Source organism: Cupressus sempervirens, chromosome 9 (assembly GCF_028749045.1).
Source record: "Cupressus sempervirens isolate cs-2001-9-10 chromosome 9, ASM2874904v1, whole genome shotgun sequence".
In the NCBI taxonomy this organism is placed as follows: domain Eukaryota; kingdom Viridiplantae; phylum Streptophyta; class Pinopsida; order Cupressales; family Cupressaceae; genus Cupressus; species Cupressus sempervirens.
The window spans coordinates 657,381,117-657,398,145 of record NC_143126.1 but is presented as its reverse complement, the minus strand read 5'-3'; the positions used below and the strand labels follow the sequence as shown (position 1 = coordinate 657,398,145).

The window sequence follows — 17,029 nt, the reverse complement described above, 5'->3', positions numbered from 1 at the left end:
TTTCACTTTTTTGTGGATATGTGCTGAGTTGTCATTCTTATCTTCTACAACCTTCCAGTGTGTTCTAGAAGATTCCTGGAGCTCTTTATATTCGGGCTCCCTCTTTGTATTTTTCATAAAATCATAACATCATTTCTTATTGTAAATACATTTCTTCTTGTGTTTGCATTATGATGGCTCTCATGTCCGTTTAGGGTTTTTTGCCCGTGCTCCATGCTCTTCCCTTCTATGGCTTCTCTTTGACAGGTTTCGCATGCAGGTGATCTTGGCGTCTTCGGAGTTGGCTTTCCTCAACTCCAACATTTTCCACCTTACCACAAAGTTGTTATGCTTCTCCAAAATCTATAAGGACATGATAGATACCCAAAACTCTAAATAATCAAAACTAAGAGGAGTAATGAAATTGTGTAGTACAAGATAACATGATCAACCTTTTCTTAATTATCATTTTAGTAGCATAGTCCCATCTTAAGCACTTTTAACACATAACATGGTTTATCCAAACCTGAAGTTACATGATATCCTACATGGACACCCGCATTAACATATATGGATATACATCAATCAATCACATCATTTTCGATTCTACCCTTTTATGATATTCCATATTGAGCACTCCTCTCATGGCAATGCAAAAGAAGCATCCATACAAAGGAAAATAATAATTTGATTAAAAGATTATTCTACATATTCCTTCATTATACAAGACTAATAAAAAAAGCTTATTATTATTATTATTTTTTAGAAACTAATATAGTAGGAATATCCATAATGACAACACTAGTACCTCTTACAAATATCTACTTCCAAATTACAAGTAACAAAGTCATTTTTGAAAATTGCCCAAAAGATATCTATTCTTAGAATTTTATGTTGCTAGAATACAAAGAGGAAAAGTATAACAGTAAGAATCTAACTTAATTACATTAATCTTCTATCCATCCATCCTTCATATTTCTTGAACATGAACATAACATTTTCAAGATCTTGTGCAAATGCAATTTAACGACATCTTTAGGCTCCTAATCGCATTACAACCATTCCATCAGTTGTAGGTATATATAATAAGAAATCCTTACACATAAGCACATTTTACTACAAGAATTGAATGACATTGAAGTAGTAGAATAATACATTAATGCTGGAATTTGAAAAATATGAAGATCAAATACATACGAAATAGAGAGATCTGTTTGTACCTCCTCAAAGTTAATAGATATTTGTATATAACACTTGGACATAAATAAAATTATATGTACCATATCTATATAAGAAATAAATAAAATTAATTATTTTATTTCAATTTAGAAAAACAATAAAATCTTAAATAGAGAAAAAATTAAAAAAATTAAATTCACTCAAAAACATAAAAGTTAAAATTCATTCATATTAAAGAAAATAATACATTTTCATATGAACACCTTACATATTTCATTCTAAAAGATTAAATAAAAAAATATTTTAGATTTCAAAATTTCAAAAATATCACAAATAAATATAGCAAATGAGAAAGAAATATGATTAAAATGGAAATTACAGATATTCTAATAGATTTTCTATTAAAAAATGATCTAACTCTAATTAATGTAATTATAAAAAGTTAGATAATAATAATAATAATTTAATTTTGAATAATGTTATTAAAAAAAGTATTCTAACAGATCAAATATTTAAGTTCTGATTTAGACAAGTTGATCCTCCACTTGTAATCTGAACTCGAGATCTGTTTTAATAATTTGTATCACTTTCAGGAATTGTTATCAAGATTGGTCATTTTTACAAATATATAAATGTATAAAATTAAAGAATTCAAGTTCAGAAATGCTCAATTATAAATTTATAAAATTAAAGAATTCAAGTTCAGAAATGCTCAATTTTATTCCATTTGGGGGTTCTTCACTGTGAAAACAAGGGAGATAATTTGATCTCATGCAATATTCGGTAGGACAGCATCCAGTAGGTACCTAGATAATTTGTAAAGAAGGGAGATGTATAATTTGACACAACTGTTTGCCTTGAATTGCTTCGAAATGATTGGATTTTGGTGCACTCCTCATGGCCGCCTGCCAGAAAGCCGAGGACGCAATGCCATACATGAATACTATGTGAGATAGTAATACTCATTTTGCAGAAACTCAATTGCTTCCAAAACAGGGGACAACAATTGGTCAGAAATATCTTCGTGCTCAGATTCAGCAAAAGGAAGTGTTCCAAAGTCGGGCAGTATGAATTGGAGGTGATCGAGATCAAGTCTCCTCCTCCCCTCTTCATCTACCCACACTGATGTGCTCACAATGCAATTCCTAACCCCAAAACTCTGCCTTCTGACCATATGTCTCTTGTAACAACGCTGCACGAAATAGGTGAAGAGTAGCCTCGCCCTGTTGTCAGGTGGCATCCAGGCAACTGTGTCGCTGGGCAAATGTGGCAGAGCTTCCTCAATACGCCTCTCTCTTTCCTCCCACGACCCTCCCACATCCACAAATATCATCTGCCCACCCTCCGAAGCAACCACCTCCATCCACTTCTTCTTCACCGCTTCCCAACACCTGCTATTTGATGATGCTGATGATGTGACATCCCTCTCCTTTACCAACACCCACAGTTTTACCCCACCTGCCGGACTGGGCCACTCCCCGAGCTGCCCGTTCTCATCCACATGCACGAATTTTGACTCGCTGTGAAAAAATGCTCTACTCATCACATCTGCATGTGGGTATATTTCATCACTGAAGCTCTGCAATGTAAGAAAGACGCTCAAATTAAGAACACGATGAGCATAACATCTGAAATAAATTCCTTAGTTAAGCACAAGACAAATTACCTGTCTTCCACACTCCACTATTGTTAAGGAGTAACGCTCCTTCACTTGCTCCCATCGCTCTTTCAACTTGGGGCTTTTGTGTATATCCACCACCATCAATTGTATTTATCTCTAGTTGGGAACATTCTGAAGCCTTCACGACAGTCAGTGAACTCAAACATTCAAAATCACCAGAGAGGCTCTGTAATGCAATGCATCCTTGCATGCTCACATATTCTAAATACTTCAGCTGACCAAAATTTTGAGGTAGATTCGTGAGCTTCTCACAGTCTTGCAACTCCAAATGTTTCAGGGAAGCAAGATTTCCAAAACTTTCGGGCAACAAAGATAGTTGTGTACATTTGACTAAATATAGTTTCAAAAACTTATATAAACTACCAAAACTATTTGGAAGGCTCCCCAAGCTTGAACAAAAGATTAAATACAAATGTTCTAAAGAAGACAAACTACCAAAACTGTTTGGAAGGCTCCCCAAGCTGGAACAAGAGCTTAAATACAAATGTTCTAAAGAAGACAAACTACCAAAACTGTTTGGAAGGCTCCCCAAGCTGGAACAAGAGCTTAAATTCAAATGTTCTAAAGAAGACAAACTACCAAAACTGTTTGGAAGGCTCCCCAAGCTGGAACAAGAGCTTAAATCCAAATGTTCTAAAGAAGACAAACTACCAAAACTGTTTGGAAGGCTCCCCAAGCTGGAACAAGAGCTTAAATCCAAATGTTCGAAAGAAGACAAACTACGAAAACTGTTTGGAAGGCTCCCCAAGCTGGAACAATACCTTAAATTCAAATGTTCTAAAGAAGACAAACTACCAAAATTGTTTGGAAGGCTCCCCCCAAGCTGGAACAAGAGCTTAAATACAATTGTTCTAAAGAAGACAAACTACCAAAACTGTTTGGAAGGCTCCCCAAGCTGGAACAAGAGCTTAAATTCAAATGTTCTAAGGAAATGTCAGTTCCTTTAATGATGAGGCGTGAAGTACAACACTCTAGAAGAACATATTTTGACTGGATCTCTGTCATAGGAAACCCTAGTGGAGCCAATAATATCTATCCAGTGAGAGAACAAGACTTTGCAGATTGGGACCAGCATTCCTCTTAGGATGTTGCTACAAAAATTAATGCCTCCAGACAATGGTGGATAAGAATGTCATAGGATTAAAAAAGAATGGAACCTCACTCACCTTAGAATTTAACCCTTTCCATGAGGAGAGTTCCATGGTATATTATGTTGGGTAGGACACTCCTTAACCGTTGGGTTCCATTAAAGTTTTAGCCTCCAATCTTCCTTCATCCATTGCTGGCAATGAACAACAATGCAACAGATTGTGACATGGCCTTTGAAGTTCAGTGTTGGGAAAGACTCAAAGAGACTCATGGATACTTTGATTATATTCATGATGAGCCAGGACATAAAACAACTAATGATATGAGGGTTCGTGCTAGGGTTTGGAACTTTACAATTGTTGGGGACCAACAATAGTTCAATTGGGGGGAATGATGGGCTCCTAAATTAGCCATCTTTTTCACTATTTTTATCCTCTTTCTAAGATATTTTGTTGCACATAGACATAAATTTATGGTTTAAGTATATGAACTTATGGTTTCTATGTATATGATTATATGTGTGTGTGAACATAAGATGGAATGTGGATACCTCTAAAGACGTATAATCTGCCTAATTTCATGGACAAGAATGGTGAATATAATAGTTATATACGTTAATGGATGCTTCTCTCCTAAGATATATTTTGGGTAGTTACCTCCTGTAGCCATAGGTTCGCAAGAGTGATAATTAAGACTAACATATTTTCCTAATATTGATGATATGGACATACATATGTATATGGTTGGATGTGTGTGTGCACATTAATTATCTTGTAGGAGTTGAACTTGGATATTCAAGGACCAACATTTTAGCACAAGAGTCATCAAAAGCAATCGTGATAGCAGAATCTTCACAAGCAAGTCAATGCCTTCTGTTGAATGCAACATGCAGATTTAGTGTGCGCTATCTTTTGGGATTGTTCATGACCAATAATGTTTTTTGTTATGAAACTTTATGAGTTGTAACTAATCCTCATTATGAAGTGATCATAGGTCTAGGGAGTTAGTGGTAGTTTTCCTTTTAAATAATCGATTGTTTTGACTCTTTGTAGAGGTTAGTCGAACAAATTGGTTTCAATACAAAACTCTTGCATACTGTTCCAATCAAGTGTAATCATTTTTATAGATGAATAGAATGTTCAACTCAAGTTTTCATCTTTCATCTTGATTGTATTTCCCATTCACTTATTCAAGGGGGGCCCACTTGATGAGTGAATTACCTTGTTAGTATAGAGTTCATTTCCTATTTATTTTTATGTTTTAGAACTCTGCTGTTCCTGCAGCCACTAATACCAGAATTAGTAGTCTATTCCTGCAGCATAGTCAGTTGGAGTAGTTCCTAATTGTAATTTCCTGCTTTGATTAGAATACATTGGCTTAGCAGTTTTAGTTTCATTTCCCTGAAGCATAAGCATTTGAATTCCTTAAATAGGCTTAGAAGAGGGAGTTTGAAGCATATACTTTGCTGATGCTATTCCAAGTTTACATCCCTAGTCGATAATTAAATGAGACTAAATAATGCATTAGGAGTCATTTGGCATGCCCAATCCTAAATTAAGCAGTCCATTGCTTTGGGTTTCTGATATCATTGTTTGGCCAAGCACTAGAAATGGAATCAGTTTTGTTGAATAAATGGTTTGATTTTTTGGAGTGTTTCTAAGTATTTTTTTAATGATTTTGAATGCATTTCTAAAGGTCTAGCCTTCTTGTATAGTTTATGTGATGTCCTAGATATTAAATAAACAAAATATTTATTGTGTTTAATTAAAAATTTTATTTTGTTAGGAGCCATGCCACCCATCCATTCAAAAGGTGATGGAAGTTGAGGTGTTATGAGATGACCTCGCCCACATTAGAAATGTGGTCTCATGGTAGGAGTCTATGTGTGAGGTAGACAATGTTGCAAGAAACACAACATTAGATGAGACCTTCTTGAAAAATTCACGGCAACTGATAAAAAAATGGTTATCAAATTGAGATTGAAGTCCAATTTGTTTAACTCTCTAGCATAGTCCTTTGACAATGCACATAATAACCATCAACAAGAAGAATTGTGTGCAAATGAAGTTTCGTGAGTTTTTTGATAGAGGAAGAAGGGGAAATTTTTGTGATCTCTCATGAAAGAGAGATATTGGTACTTCTATAAGATGTGTACCTTGTGGGTCTATAAGACCTAGTATAATAGTGATGATAATTTTGTACAATGAGAGTTGCATACATTCAGCTTGAGAGTTCGCTTAGCATGATCAAGAAGTAGTATGTTGGATGATGGTGCACGATGAAATTACTAGTGTCAAGTATCTAGTTGAGGTTTTGACACGTGTTTCTAATTTTTTTTAATGATTTAAGTAAACTTTCATAAATGACAACTAGATGTTTTTAGAAGATTTATTTATTGGTCATGCAAGAAAATCTTGTGTTTTTAGAGATTGAACCTTAATAAAAATTTGATTTCTTGTATATTCCCTAACATGGGCCATTCTAGATCAATGAGATGCCATAGTGGACCTCTTCGCCAGCGACACTCCTCTTGTAGCACTCAGCTACACCATAGGGACCCAGTAGCCACCGGCCATATCAGTCATTGTTGGATTTTTTTCCCTTTGAGGATGGATACCTAATCCTTTCCGTGATGTCTCTAGCTTTCTTCTTCATCTACTGTGCTTGTTCTTTTGTGGACACCATTTTGTGCTCCGTTTGTCCACTATCTTCTAGGTTGTAAGCTTCTAGTCCCATAGACCCATGTTGTGGTATTTTTTCGGACGTTAATAAAATTATCTTACCTTATCTTATATAAATAAAGATATAACCTTTATATTGAAGTGTGAATAAATAAAATAGTTTGTTAGTAGATATTGAATACATAAAATAGTTTGTAAAATAAGTAATGTAGACATCAATTTCACTCAATTTTAGAACCATTATCTAAGATCTTTCATATAATTATTTAATTTTGGAACTACAAGTAACTTAGAAGAATATGACAATAAGTATGTTATTGCTCACCAAAAGATTCTACAAGATCCTTGCTAGAAAACTATTTTAAGCTACTCTCCTCAACACCATAAAATCTGAAAGCTTGGCTTCTCAACCCTTTATATTGTGAAAGCTTGGCTCCTTTGAAGTGTAAACACAAGGAAGATAGATTACAAATGTTTTAAATTCAAATAGTTAATAGGTTGATGCAACTGATAATTTCGCGCGTGCTTGCGAGAAACTTATTGAAATTCATAACATTTCAACCACCTATACACACAAAAAAAGAAAGCTTATAAAACCCTTTTTTTATATACCACAATCAACAATATGATCCATTAAACTTAACAGGGAAGAAAAAATTGTCAATACACTCTTGAGGGAAGCAAGTAGTTGACAGTTAAAACAGTTGAAATATCTGCACAAGTAAAGATAATAAATTAAAATTTCCAATAATGTCTTGGTACATAATCAATTGATGAATATCCAACAAGTAAAGGTAGATCCATTGGAAGGCATATTTTCCTGTTAATTTTTTAATTAAGATGGGGTTTAATAAAGGGTTGTTTGTGCTATCAGACATGTTTTATGAGTACAAACATCTAGATTTTTCTAAAACATTTTGTTGATGACTACCTTCTATAAATATATTTTTAGAGCTATATCGTCAGATATTTTTGATGAATAATATAGAACTAATCCTCAATATCAACTAATTAAATGCTTATAGCTAAATTTAGATTACCAATTCTATGTAATGACTGCACTTACAAAATAAGAGCAATATCAAGAATCTTCATAAAAAGTGGCAAAGTCTATTAGAGTCAAGGTCATTATAGAGATTGCCCAGTCAATAAATATAATTTCTATGTAATTAATAGAATATATACAAGCATGACAAAAGAAAAAAAAAATAACATTCAAAATTTAGAAATAATATTTTTTAGCAAGATCCAACAACCAACTAAGCACTATATTCAAGAGACTCTAAAATTATACTGAAATGTCTTAAGCATGATGACTTTTCTAATAGGAGCTCTAGAACCTACTCAAGAAATACTTAGGATGATAATATTGCAGGAGTTCTTTTCCACCCTACCACAAAGTTGTTATGCTTCTCCAAAATCTTTAAGGACATGATAGATACCCAAAACTCTAAATAATCAAAATTAAGAGGAGTAATGAAATTGTATAGTACAAAATAACATGATCAACCTTTTCTTAATTATCATTTTGGTATCATAGTCCCATCTTAAGCACTTATAAAACATAACATGGTTTATCCAAACTTGAAGTTACATGATATCCTACATGGACAGCTGCATAAACATATATGGATATACATGAATCAATCACATCATTTTCGATTCTACCCTTTTATGATATTCCATATTGAGCACTCCTCTCATGGCAATGCAAAAGAAGCATCCATACAAAAGAAAATAATTATTTGATTAAAAGATTATTCTATGTATTCCTTCATTATACAAGACTAATAACAAAAGCTTATTTTTAATTTTTTTTAGAAACTAATATAGTAGGAATATCCATAATGACAACACTAGTACCTCTTACAAATATCTACTTCCAAATTACAAGTAACAAAGTCATATTTGAAAATTGCCCAAAAGATATCTATTCTTAGAATTTTATGCTGTTAGAATACAAAGAGGAAAAGTATAACAGTAAGAATCTAGCTTAGTTACATTAATCTTCTATCCATCCATCCTTCATATTTCTTGAACATGAACATAACATTTTCAAGATCTTCTGCAAATGCAATTTAATGACGTCTTTAGGCTCCTAATTGCATTACAACTATTCCATTAGTTGTAGGTATATATAATAAGAAATCCTTACACATAAGCACATTTTACTAGAGGAATTGAATGACATTGAAGTAGTAGAATAATATTTTAACGATGGAATTTGAAAAATATAAAGATCAAATACATACAAAATAGAGAGGTCTGCTTGTACCTCCTCAAAGTTAATAGATATTTGTATATAACACTTGGACATAAATAAAATTATATGTACCATATCTATATAAGAAATAAATAAAATTAAGTTTTTTTATTTCAATTTAGAAAAACAATAAAATCTTAAATAGAGAAAAAAATTTAAAAATTTAAATTCACTCAAAAACATAGAAGTTAAAATTCATTCATATTAAGGAAAATAATACATTTTCATATGAACACCATACATATTTCATTCTAAAAGATTAAATAAAAAAACATTTTAGATTTCAAAATTTCAAAAATATCACAAATAAATATAACAAATGAGAAAGAAATATGATTAAAATGGAAATCACAGATATAGATTTTCTATTAAAAAATGATCTAACTCTAATTAATGTAATTATAAAAAGTTAGATCACTGGTTCATAGCTCCAGGTCAAAGCGTTGGTGGTACTGGTGGGCGTGTCGCGCCAGCGCTACCGATCACGTTAGAAAGTTTACTAGGTGCATTTAAAAAAAAAAAAAAAAAAATTTAAAAAAAAAAAAAAAAAAAAAAATAATAATAATAATAATAATAATAATAATAATAATAATTTAATTTTGACTAATGTTATTAAAAAAAGTATTCTAACAGATCAAATATCTTTAAGTTCTGATTTAGACAAGTTGATCCTCCACCTGTAATCTGAACTCGAGATCTGTTTTAAAAATTTGTATCACTTTCAGGAATTGTTATCAAGATTGGCCATTTTTACAAATATATAAATGTATAAAATTAAAGAATTCAAGTTCAGAAATGCTCAATTATAAATTTATAAAATTAAAGAATTCAAGTTCAGAAATGCTCAATTATAAATTTATAAAATTAAAGAATTCAAGTTCAGAAATGCTCAATTTTATTCCATTTGGGGGTTCTTCACTGTGAAAACAAGGGAGATAATTTGATCTCATGCAATATTCGGTTTCTTTGACACAAGGGAGATGTATAATTTGACACAACTGTTTGCCTTGAATTGCTTCGAAATGATTGGATTTTGGTGCACTGCTCATGGCCGAGGACAGGGGACAACAATTGGTCAGAAATAGTCGGTTTGCAGAAACTCAATTGCTTCCAAAACAGGGGACAACAATTGGTCAGAAATATCTTCGTGCTCAGATTCAGCAAGAGGAAGTGTTCCAAAGTTGGGCAGTATGAATTGGAGGTGATCAAGATCAAGTCTCACTGATGTGCTCACAATGCAATTCCCAACCCCCAAATTGTCCTTATTTTCCACAATATTGTCAGGAGGCATCCAGGCAACTGTGCCGCTGGGCAAATGTGGCAGAGCTTTCCTCCTACGACCCTCCCACATCCACAAATATCATCTGCCCACCCTCCGAAGCAACCACCTCCATCCACTTCTTCTTCACCGCTTCCCAACACCCACAGTTTTACCCCACCTGCCGGACTGGGCCACTCCCCGAGCTGCCCGTTCTCATCCACATGCACGAATTTTGACTCGCTGTGAAAAAATGCTCTACTCATCACATCTGCATGTGGGTATATTTCATCACGCAATCTCTGCAATGTAAGAAAGACGCTCAAATTAAGAACACGATGAGCATAACATCTGAAATAAATTCCTTAGTTAAGCACAAGACAAATTACCTCTCTTCCACACTCCACTATTGTTAAGGAGTAACGCTCCTTCACTTGCTCCCATCGCTCTTTCAACTTGGGGCTTTTGTGCATATCCACCACCATCAATCCCTTCATCTTGGCTAATGTATCAATTGTATTTTCCTCTAGTTGGGAACATTCTGAAGCCTTCACGGCAGTCAGTGAACTCAAACATTCAAAATCACCAGAGAGGCTCTGTAATGCAATGCATCCTTGCATGTTCACATATTCTAAATACTTCAGCTGACCAAAATTTTGAGGTAGATTTGTGAGCTTCTCACAGTCTTCCAACTTCAAATGTTTCAGGGAAGCAAGATTTCCAAAACTTTCAGGCAACAAAGATAGTTGTGTACATTTGACTAAATATAGTTCCAACAACTTATATAAACTACCAAAACTGTCTGGAAGGTTCCCCAAGCTGGAACAATAGTTCAAATCCAAATGTCCTAAAGAAGACAAACTACCAAAACTGTCTGGAAGGCTCCCCAAGCTGGAACAAGAGCTCAAATTTAAATGTCCTAAAGAAGACAAACTACCAAAACTGTCTGGAAGGTTCCCCAAGCTGGAACAACAGTTCAAATCCAAATGTCCTAAAGAAGACAAACTACCAAAACTGTCTGGAAGGCTCCCCAAGCTGGAACAAGAGCTCAAATACAAACCTCCTAAAGAAGACAAACTACCAAAACTGTTTGGAAGGCTCCCCAAGCTGGAACAAGAGCTCAAATACAAACCTCCTAAAGAAGACAAACTACCAAAACTGTCTGGAAGGCTCCCCAAGCTGGAACAACACCTCAAATCCAAATGTCCTAAAGAAGACAAACTACCAAAACTGTCTGGAAGGCTCCCCAAGCTGGAACAAAAGCTCAAATTCAAATCTCCTAAAGGAGACAAACTACCAAAACTGTTTGGAAGGCTCTCCAAGCTGGAACAAAAGCTCAAATTCAAATCTCCTAAAGAAGACAAACTACCAAAACTGTTTGGAAGGCTCCCCAAGCTGGAACAAGAGCTCAAATACAAACCTCCTAAAGAAGACAAACTACCAAAACTGTCTGGAAGGCTCCCCAAGCTGGAACAAGAGCTCAAATCCAAACGTCCTAAAGAAGACAAACTACCAAAACTGTCTGGAAGGCTCCCCAAGCTGGAACAAGAGCTCAAATACAAATGTCCTAAAGAAGACAAACTACCAAAACTGTCTGGAAGGCTCCCCAAGCTGGAACAAGAGCTCAAATCCAAATCTCCTAAAGAAGACAAACTACCAAAACTGTCTGGAAGGCTCCCCAAGCTGGAACAAGAGCTCAAATCCAAATCTCCTAAAGAAGACAAACTACCAAAACTGTCTGGAAGGCTCCCCAAGCTGGAACAAGAGCTCAAATCCAAATCTCCTAAAGAAGACAAACTACCAAAACTGTCTGGAAGGCTCCCCAAGCTGGAACAAGAGCTCAAATTCAAATGTCCTAAAGAAGACAAACTACCAAAACTGTTTGGAAGGCTCCCCAAGCTGGAACAAGAGCTCAAATACAAACCTCCTAAAGAAGACAAACTACCAAAACTGTCTGGAAGGCTCCCCAAGCTGGAACAAGACCTCAAATCCAAATGTCCTAAAGAAGACAAACTACCAAAACTGTCTGGAAGGCTCCCCAAGCTGGAACAAGAGCTCAAATCCAAATCTCCTAAAGAAGACAAACTACCAAAACTGTCTGGAAGGCTCTCCAAGCTGGAACAAGAGCTCAAATTCAAATGTCCTAAAGAAGACAAACTACCAAAACTGTTTGGAAGGCTCCCCAAGCTGGAACAAGAGCTCAAATCCAAATGTTTCAAAATAAATAGGTTACTAATGCTTTCAGGAAGGCTATTAAACCCACTACAGTATCGTAATGTTAGACAATTCAAAGACTGAACTTGGTAAAGTGTAGTGAAAAAATTAGTTAATCTAAAACCTTCTATATATAAATATCTCAATGAAGACGGGATGGTGGCCGCAAACTGCAAAACAATTTCATTGTCTCGAGTTAGCAATGTCTTGAAAAAAGTATCAAAATTAATTTGTTTTTCCAGAAATAATATTATAAATCAGATAGAAGTTGTAGATCTTGCCTCAGGGACGTCGGAATCTTGGGAGTCTATCTCAGGGACATTGGAATCCTCAGAATCTATTCTGGAGAAGTAGGAATCTTTTTCATTTCTCAAAATGATTGCTGATAATCTTGGATGTTTACTTACATCCATCCATGAGTAATTTTTATGATTCTCCATGCTAAGCAGCCTTAGATTTTCAAAGGCTCCTCTACATTCTCCATTTATTATTCTAGTGTTTCCTGTCAAGCTCAAAACTCTTAAAGATCTCTTCATCATATTCAGATGATCAGCGTCCAGCTCGAATGATTCATTAAGAGCGATCCCCTTTATTTTCTTTATGCTCTGCAAAAATGTGTGCAACTCAAAAGTAAATCAAATGTAGAGCATTAATTGATCTTTAAAATATTTTTCATAACTGATTCTATAAAGTTATATGCCAAAATAAATACCTCTGGATCTTGAAGAGCATCAGTGAGAGATCGTGAGTCGTTGATTCTCTTCTCATCATCTCTCGACAACATTCTCCCTCGTGCTTTCACTATATCGTGAACATTCACCTCGCCATCATTTGTGACGTTTACAAGCGCAGCCCTTTCAAGCTCTTCAAACTCTGTTGCGCCAACGCTAAAGACCACCCTCTGTCGCTCCCAATTAGAAAAGAAGAAGACAATGTCAAGAAATGCCTCTTTACAAGAGGCATCCAAGCAATTATAAACAAAGTCCACCATACGCTCACTTAATTCGCCTTCCCCTCCTTGTAGCAACCATGACTTGAGATATTCCACTCTCTCTCTACAAGCTGCCACATTTTGTGCATGCTCACGTAATTTCGGCCCTGCCATTTTCAATACCAGTGGAATTCCCTGGCATATTTCGAGGAGGCCATTAATATCTATGGTGGGATCAAAACATAAGTGGGCACTATCTAAAGCCAACTCACACAAGATTTCTCGTGCCTTGTCTTGTGGAAGGCAAAGCACTGGATAATCACGTCGTTCAACTCCTGGCTGTAAGAGCATTCTGGTCTCATTCAGATTCCTTGTCGTAAGAAGAATCCTGCTCTGTGGTGGAAGTGACGCCAGGTCACTAATAGGCAGTAGCTTTTCCAGGTCACTTTGCTTCAATGCATTGTCAACAAAAATAAAGACAGGCTTAGAGGATTGCTCTTTAAAATGTTTGGACAATTCGTCCCGACCTTCATTCAAACTTCTGAGGTTAATATTAGGGCCATAAAGGTCTCTTAAGATTTGTTGCTGTGCAACTTTCAGATCAGCCTCTGAACAGTTCTGCTCTAAACAGACCTTGCAATATTTGTAGTTCTGAAGGTTAAGTTTGCTGAAAACTGTTTCTGCTAAAGTAGTCTTTCCTATCCCACCATGACCATAAATAACCACTGCTTTAACTGATTGAACTTTCATATCGAGAAGTTCAATAACAGTATTAGTTGCTTCCTCAATACCCACTACAACAAAGACAAATTAAATTTTATTAGAAAATGTGTTAAAATAAAAATGAAAGATATTATATATATGATCAAATGTACTAAAAGTTGATATTTTTAAGTATTTTTTTGGTTGTTAACAGGTCTATTTGCACAAAAAAGTACTATTTATTTTGGGTGAGTGACTATTAAACTCTTGTGTCATCTACCAGACATACTGAAAAAATCAACGTAATTCTACTTACAATTTAAGAGATCTAGGTAGGCGAAATTAGCCTAAACAGCTAGAAAGACGAGAGAAATTAACACCTGCTTGAGGAGTTCTTCCCTGGGATGGAGGCAACACAACTGGAATCTTATTCAGCACAGCAATTATTGATTCCATTGTGAGCTCCGAGTACTCCTGCCCAAGCCCTCTTCGTAATTTCTGCAGATCATCAGCCGTAACCGGAGCAGCGAAAAATCTACATGAGCATCAAAAGTAAACAAAGATTCATTGTTATTAGGAGTCGATTTACGGACAAATGACCAAATAAAATTTACAATACATAAATTTGAATTACTTGGAAAGTGGATGAGACTGCATCTGTGATATGCAGAGGAGGGAACCTTCTACAATGAATTGGAGAACCCTTTTCAGCTTCTCTTGATTACCCAAGTGATCCTCCAACTGCTTGATGTATTTTGCAAGGTTAAACATGTATTTCAGCAGCACTATGCATTCCTCTCTGTTGGAAGAAACTTGCTCAATTCTTTCCAACACAAAACCCACAACTGACAGCGCTACTCCCACCCACATTATCTGCGCTCCTTGATTCGTCACATCAATCACCAATTTCCGTGTCTCACGGTTAAGAGTTGGAACAATGTCCCTCTGCACTTAAAAACATATTCAACAGAACTGTTATTTCTTTCGAGTCAAGTACATCTTCCTATTAAAACTTCAATTATGTACATCAAGAAGCTTAAATATGTACCTTGCACACGTGCTTAGATCGCTTCAGTATCTTCTCCAGTAAACCATCGCTGGAATTGAGAGAGGCAGTCACCCGATTGGTCTTGGCAAGGTGGGCAATTGATTGAAGGTTTCCCTGGTCAATGGCAGTTAAGAGCTGGTCTATGTAAGAAATGAGTTCATCAATGTGACTCATATCTTCCACTTGGATCACTTTATCAAATATATCTTGATAATCTACTTGAGCAGGAGCAGAGCATGAACAGCAGCAAGTGTTGCCCATTTTTCTGTTACTGGAAGTAAGAAAGGAAGGCTTGTATTAAATAATTTAAAGCACTGAAAACGGATTGCTCAGAATGTTTACAGATGAGTTTGTTGGCGTCCCCATATTCACAGCCTTTTATAATGATGATATGCGGTATGAAAGTGGGTACAGTGAAAAAGATAAAGGAGATAGGGAATATGTAATTATAAGAACGAGTGCGGTTAAAAAGAAAAAGTAGATAGGGAACAACATGGAAATGGTAATCAATAAAGGAAAAAAAGAAAATCAATAAAGGCAAAAAAGAAAATCAATAAAGGAAAAAAAGCAGGGAATAGATTATTAGGAAAATGGAGGTAAGAAATATGTTAATCATGAAAATATATGAAATTTAAAAGAAAACGTAGGTAAGAATAAATTATCAAGAAAATGGGTACAATCAATAAAGAAAAAGGTAGGGATATTGTCACAAAGAAAAATGATATAGAGAATATGTTATCATGAAAATATGTGCAATAACAAAAGAAAAAGGAGGTAGGAATAAATTATCATGAATATGGTTACCTTCAAAAGAAAAAGAAGGTAGGGTATAGATTATAATGAAAATGGGTATTGTCAAAAAGGAAAAGAAGATGAGAATCAATCTTTTTTCTCTTGTGTGAGCATCTTACTACAGTGATATAAAAGCAATCACAATCTTTGACACTTTCACTATTACTTGGGTCATGATCATACCTACTCCAAGAAAAATTGTTGAAAATAAGAATGTCTTTTGAGAGATTGGATTTAAGTTCCAAAACTTTTATTTATGGCCCAACATGGAATACAATAAAAAAAGAAAAAGAAGGTAGGTATAGATTATAATAAAAATCGATGTTGTCAAAACGAAAAAGAAATGAGAATCAATCTTTTTCTTCTTGTGTGAACATCTTACTACAATTGACGTAAAAGCAATCACATCTCTGATACTTTCACTATAACTTGGGTCATGGTCATACTTACTTCAAGAAAAATTGTGGAAGATAAGCATGTATTTGAGAGATTAGATTTTCAAAACTTTTATTTATGGCCCGCCATGGAATACCTTTTACAAAAGACAAAGGGAGACCCACTTGAACACAATGAACATGATTAAAGCACTATGAGAATCTTTGATTTCTTTTTTTCATGAGAATAAATCTTTAAATAATGGTGAAAAACTTCAAACCTTATTTTTCTTTGCACTTTCCACACCCACATAGGTGTACATGTACGTATATCTATATGTACATGTACGTATATGTATATGTACATATACATATATCTATATATTTATTTAGTTATTTGTTTGTTACTAAGAATATTTTTATGGAGAAATTTTAGTACTGATTTGTTTAAAATATTTGTAAAGATGAGAATAAACTTTTACATTATTTATTTCTTTGTAACTTATCTAAAATTTTCCATGTCCATGAAATTTATTCTTAAATAGTAAAAATAAATTATAAAATAAATCAAGTTGCTTTCTCTAGAAATGACCGCTATGAGTGAAGAGGGGTGACATAGTTGAATTCCACACTAAGAGGTTATATTTAAAAGTAAATTAGTTTAGCTAATTACATAGTTTGGACACCTACTAGCACACCTCACATCACAAATCCTAAAAATAATTATCTCATGTAATAAAAAATTAAGACGTTATGCATTATTGTTATCACGAGCCTTGTATAAAAGTAGTTGACTTAATATTCAAGTACGAAGGCTTAACACAACAAATTTATATCC

The 17,029-nt window shown here is 34.6% G+C and overlaps 2 protein-coding genes across 3 annotated transcripts; both read right to left on the bottom strand.

Moving 5' to 3' along the window:
• Positions 1–1,859: 1,859 nt before the first annotated feature.
• On the bottom strand, positions 1,860–2,965 carry LOC149540448 (uncharacterized). The gene is made up of 2 exons (XM_089801553.1): positions 2,825–2,965; positions 1,860–2,737 (listed from the first exon to the last, which is right to left on the bottom strand). Exons 1-2 carry the CDS (start codon positions 2,918–2,920, stop codon positions 2,102–2,104), a joined length of 732 nt encoding a protein of 243 aa, XP_089657679.1. The 5' UTR covers positions 2,921–2,965; the 3' UTR covers positions 1,860–2,101.
• A 6,785-nt stretch (positions 2,966–9,750) lies between these two features.
• Positions 9,751–15,562, bottom strand: LOC149540447 (uncharacterized). 2 transcript variants are annotated; one of them, XM_089801552.1, is made up of 8 exons: positions 15,026–15,560; positions 14,612–14,922; positions 14,358–14,512; positions 13,057–14,069; positions 12,626–12,949; positions 11,322–12,514; positions 10,520–11,177; positions 9,751–10,432 (listed from the first exon to the last, which is right to left on the bottom strand). In XM_089801552.1, exons 1-8 carry the CDS (start codon positions 15,284–15,286, stop codon positions 10,103–10,105), a joined length of 4,245 nt encoding a protein of 1,414 aa, XP_089657678.1. In that variant the 5' UTR covers positions 15,287–15,560; the 3' UTR covers positions 9,751–10,102. The 2 variants fall into 2 exon arrangements, with proteins under 2 accessions (XP_089657678.1, XP_089657677.1); XM_089801551.1 differs by having other exon boundaries at positions 10,520–12,514; positions 15,026–15,562.
• Positions 15,563–17,029: the final 1,467 nt, after the last annotated feature.

Coding starts and splice junctions, on each gene's coding strand:
- LOC149540448 (XM_089801553.1), bottom strand. CDS start 2,920: ATGGTGGTGGATATACACAAAAGCCCCAAGTTGAAAGAGCGATGGGAG. Junction 2,738..2,824: donor TAGTGGAGTGTGGAAGACAG/GTAATTTGTCTT, acceptor CTTACATTGCAG/AGCTTCAGTGATGAAATATA.
- LOC149540447 (XM_089801551.1), bottom strand. CDS start 15,286: ATGGGCAACACTTGCTGCTGTTCATGCTCTGCTCCTGCTCAAGTAGAT. Junction 14,923..15,025: donor GATCTAAGCACGTGTGCAAG/GTACATATTTAA, acceptor TTTTAAGTGCAG/AGGGACATTGTTCCAACTCT. Junction 14,070..14,357: donor GGGAAGAACTCCTCAAGCAG/GTGTTAATTTCT, acceptor TCTTTGTTGTAG/TGGGTATTGAGGAAGCAACT.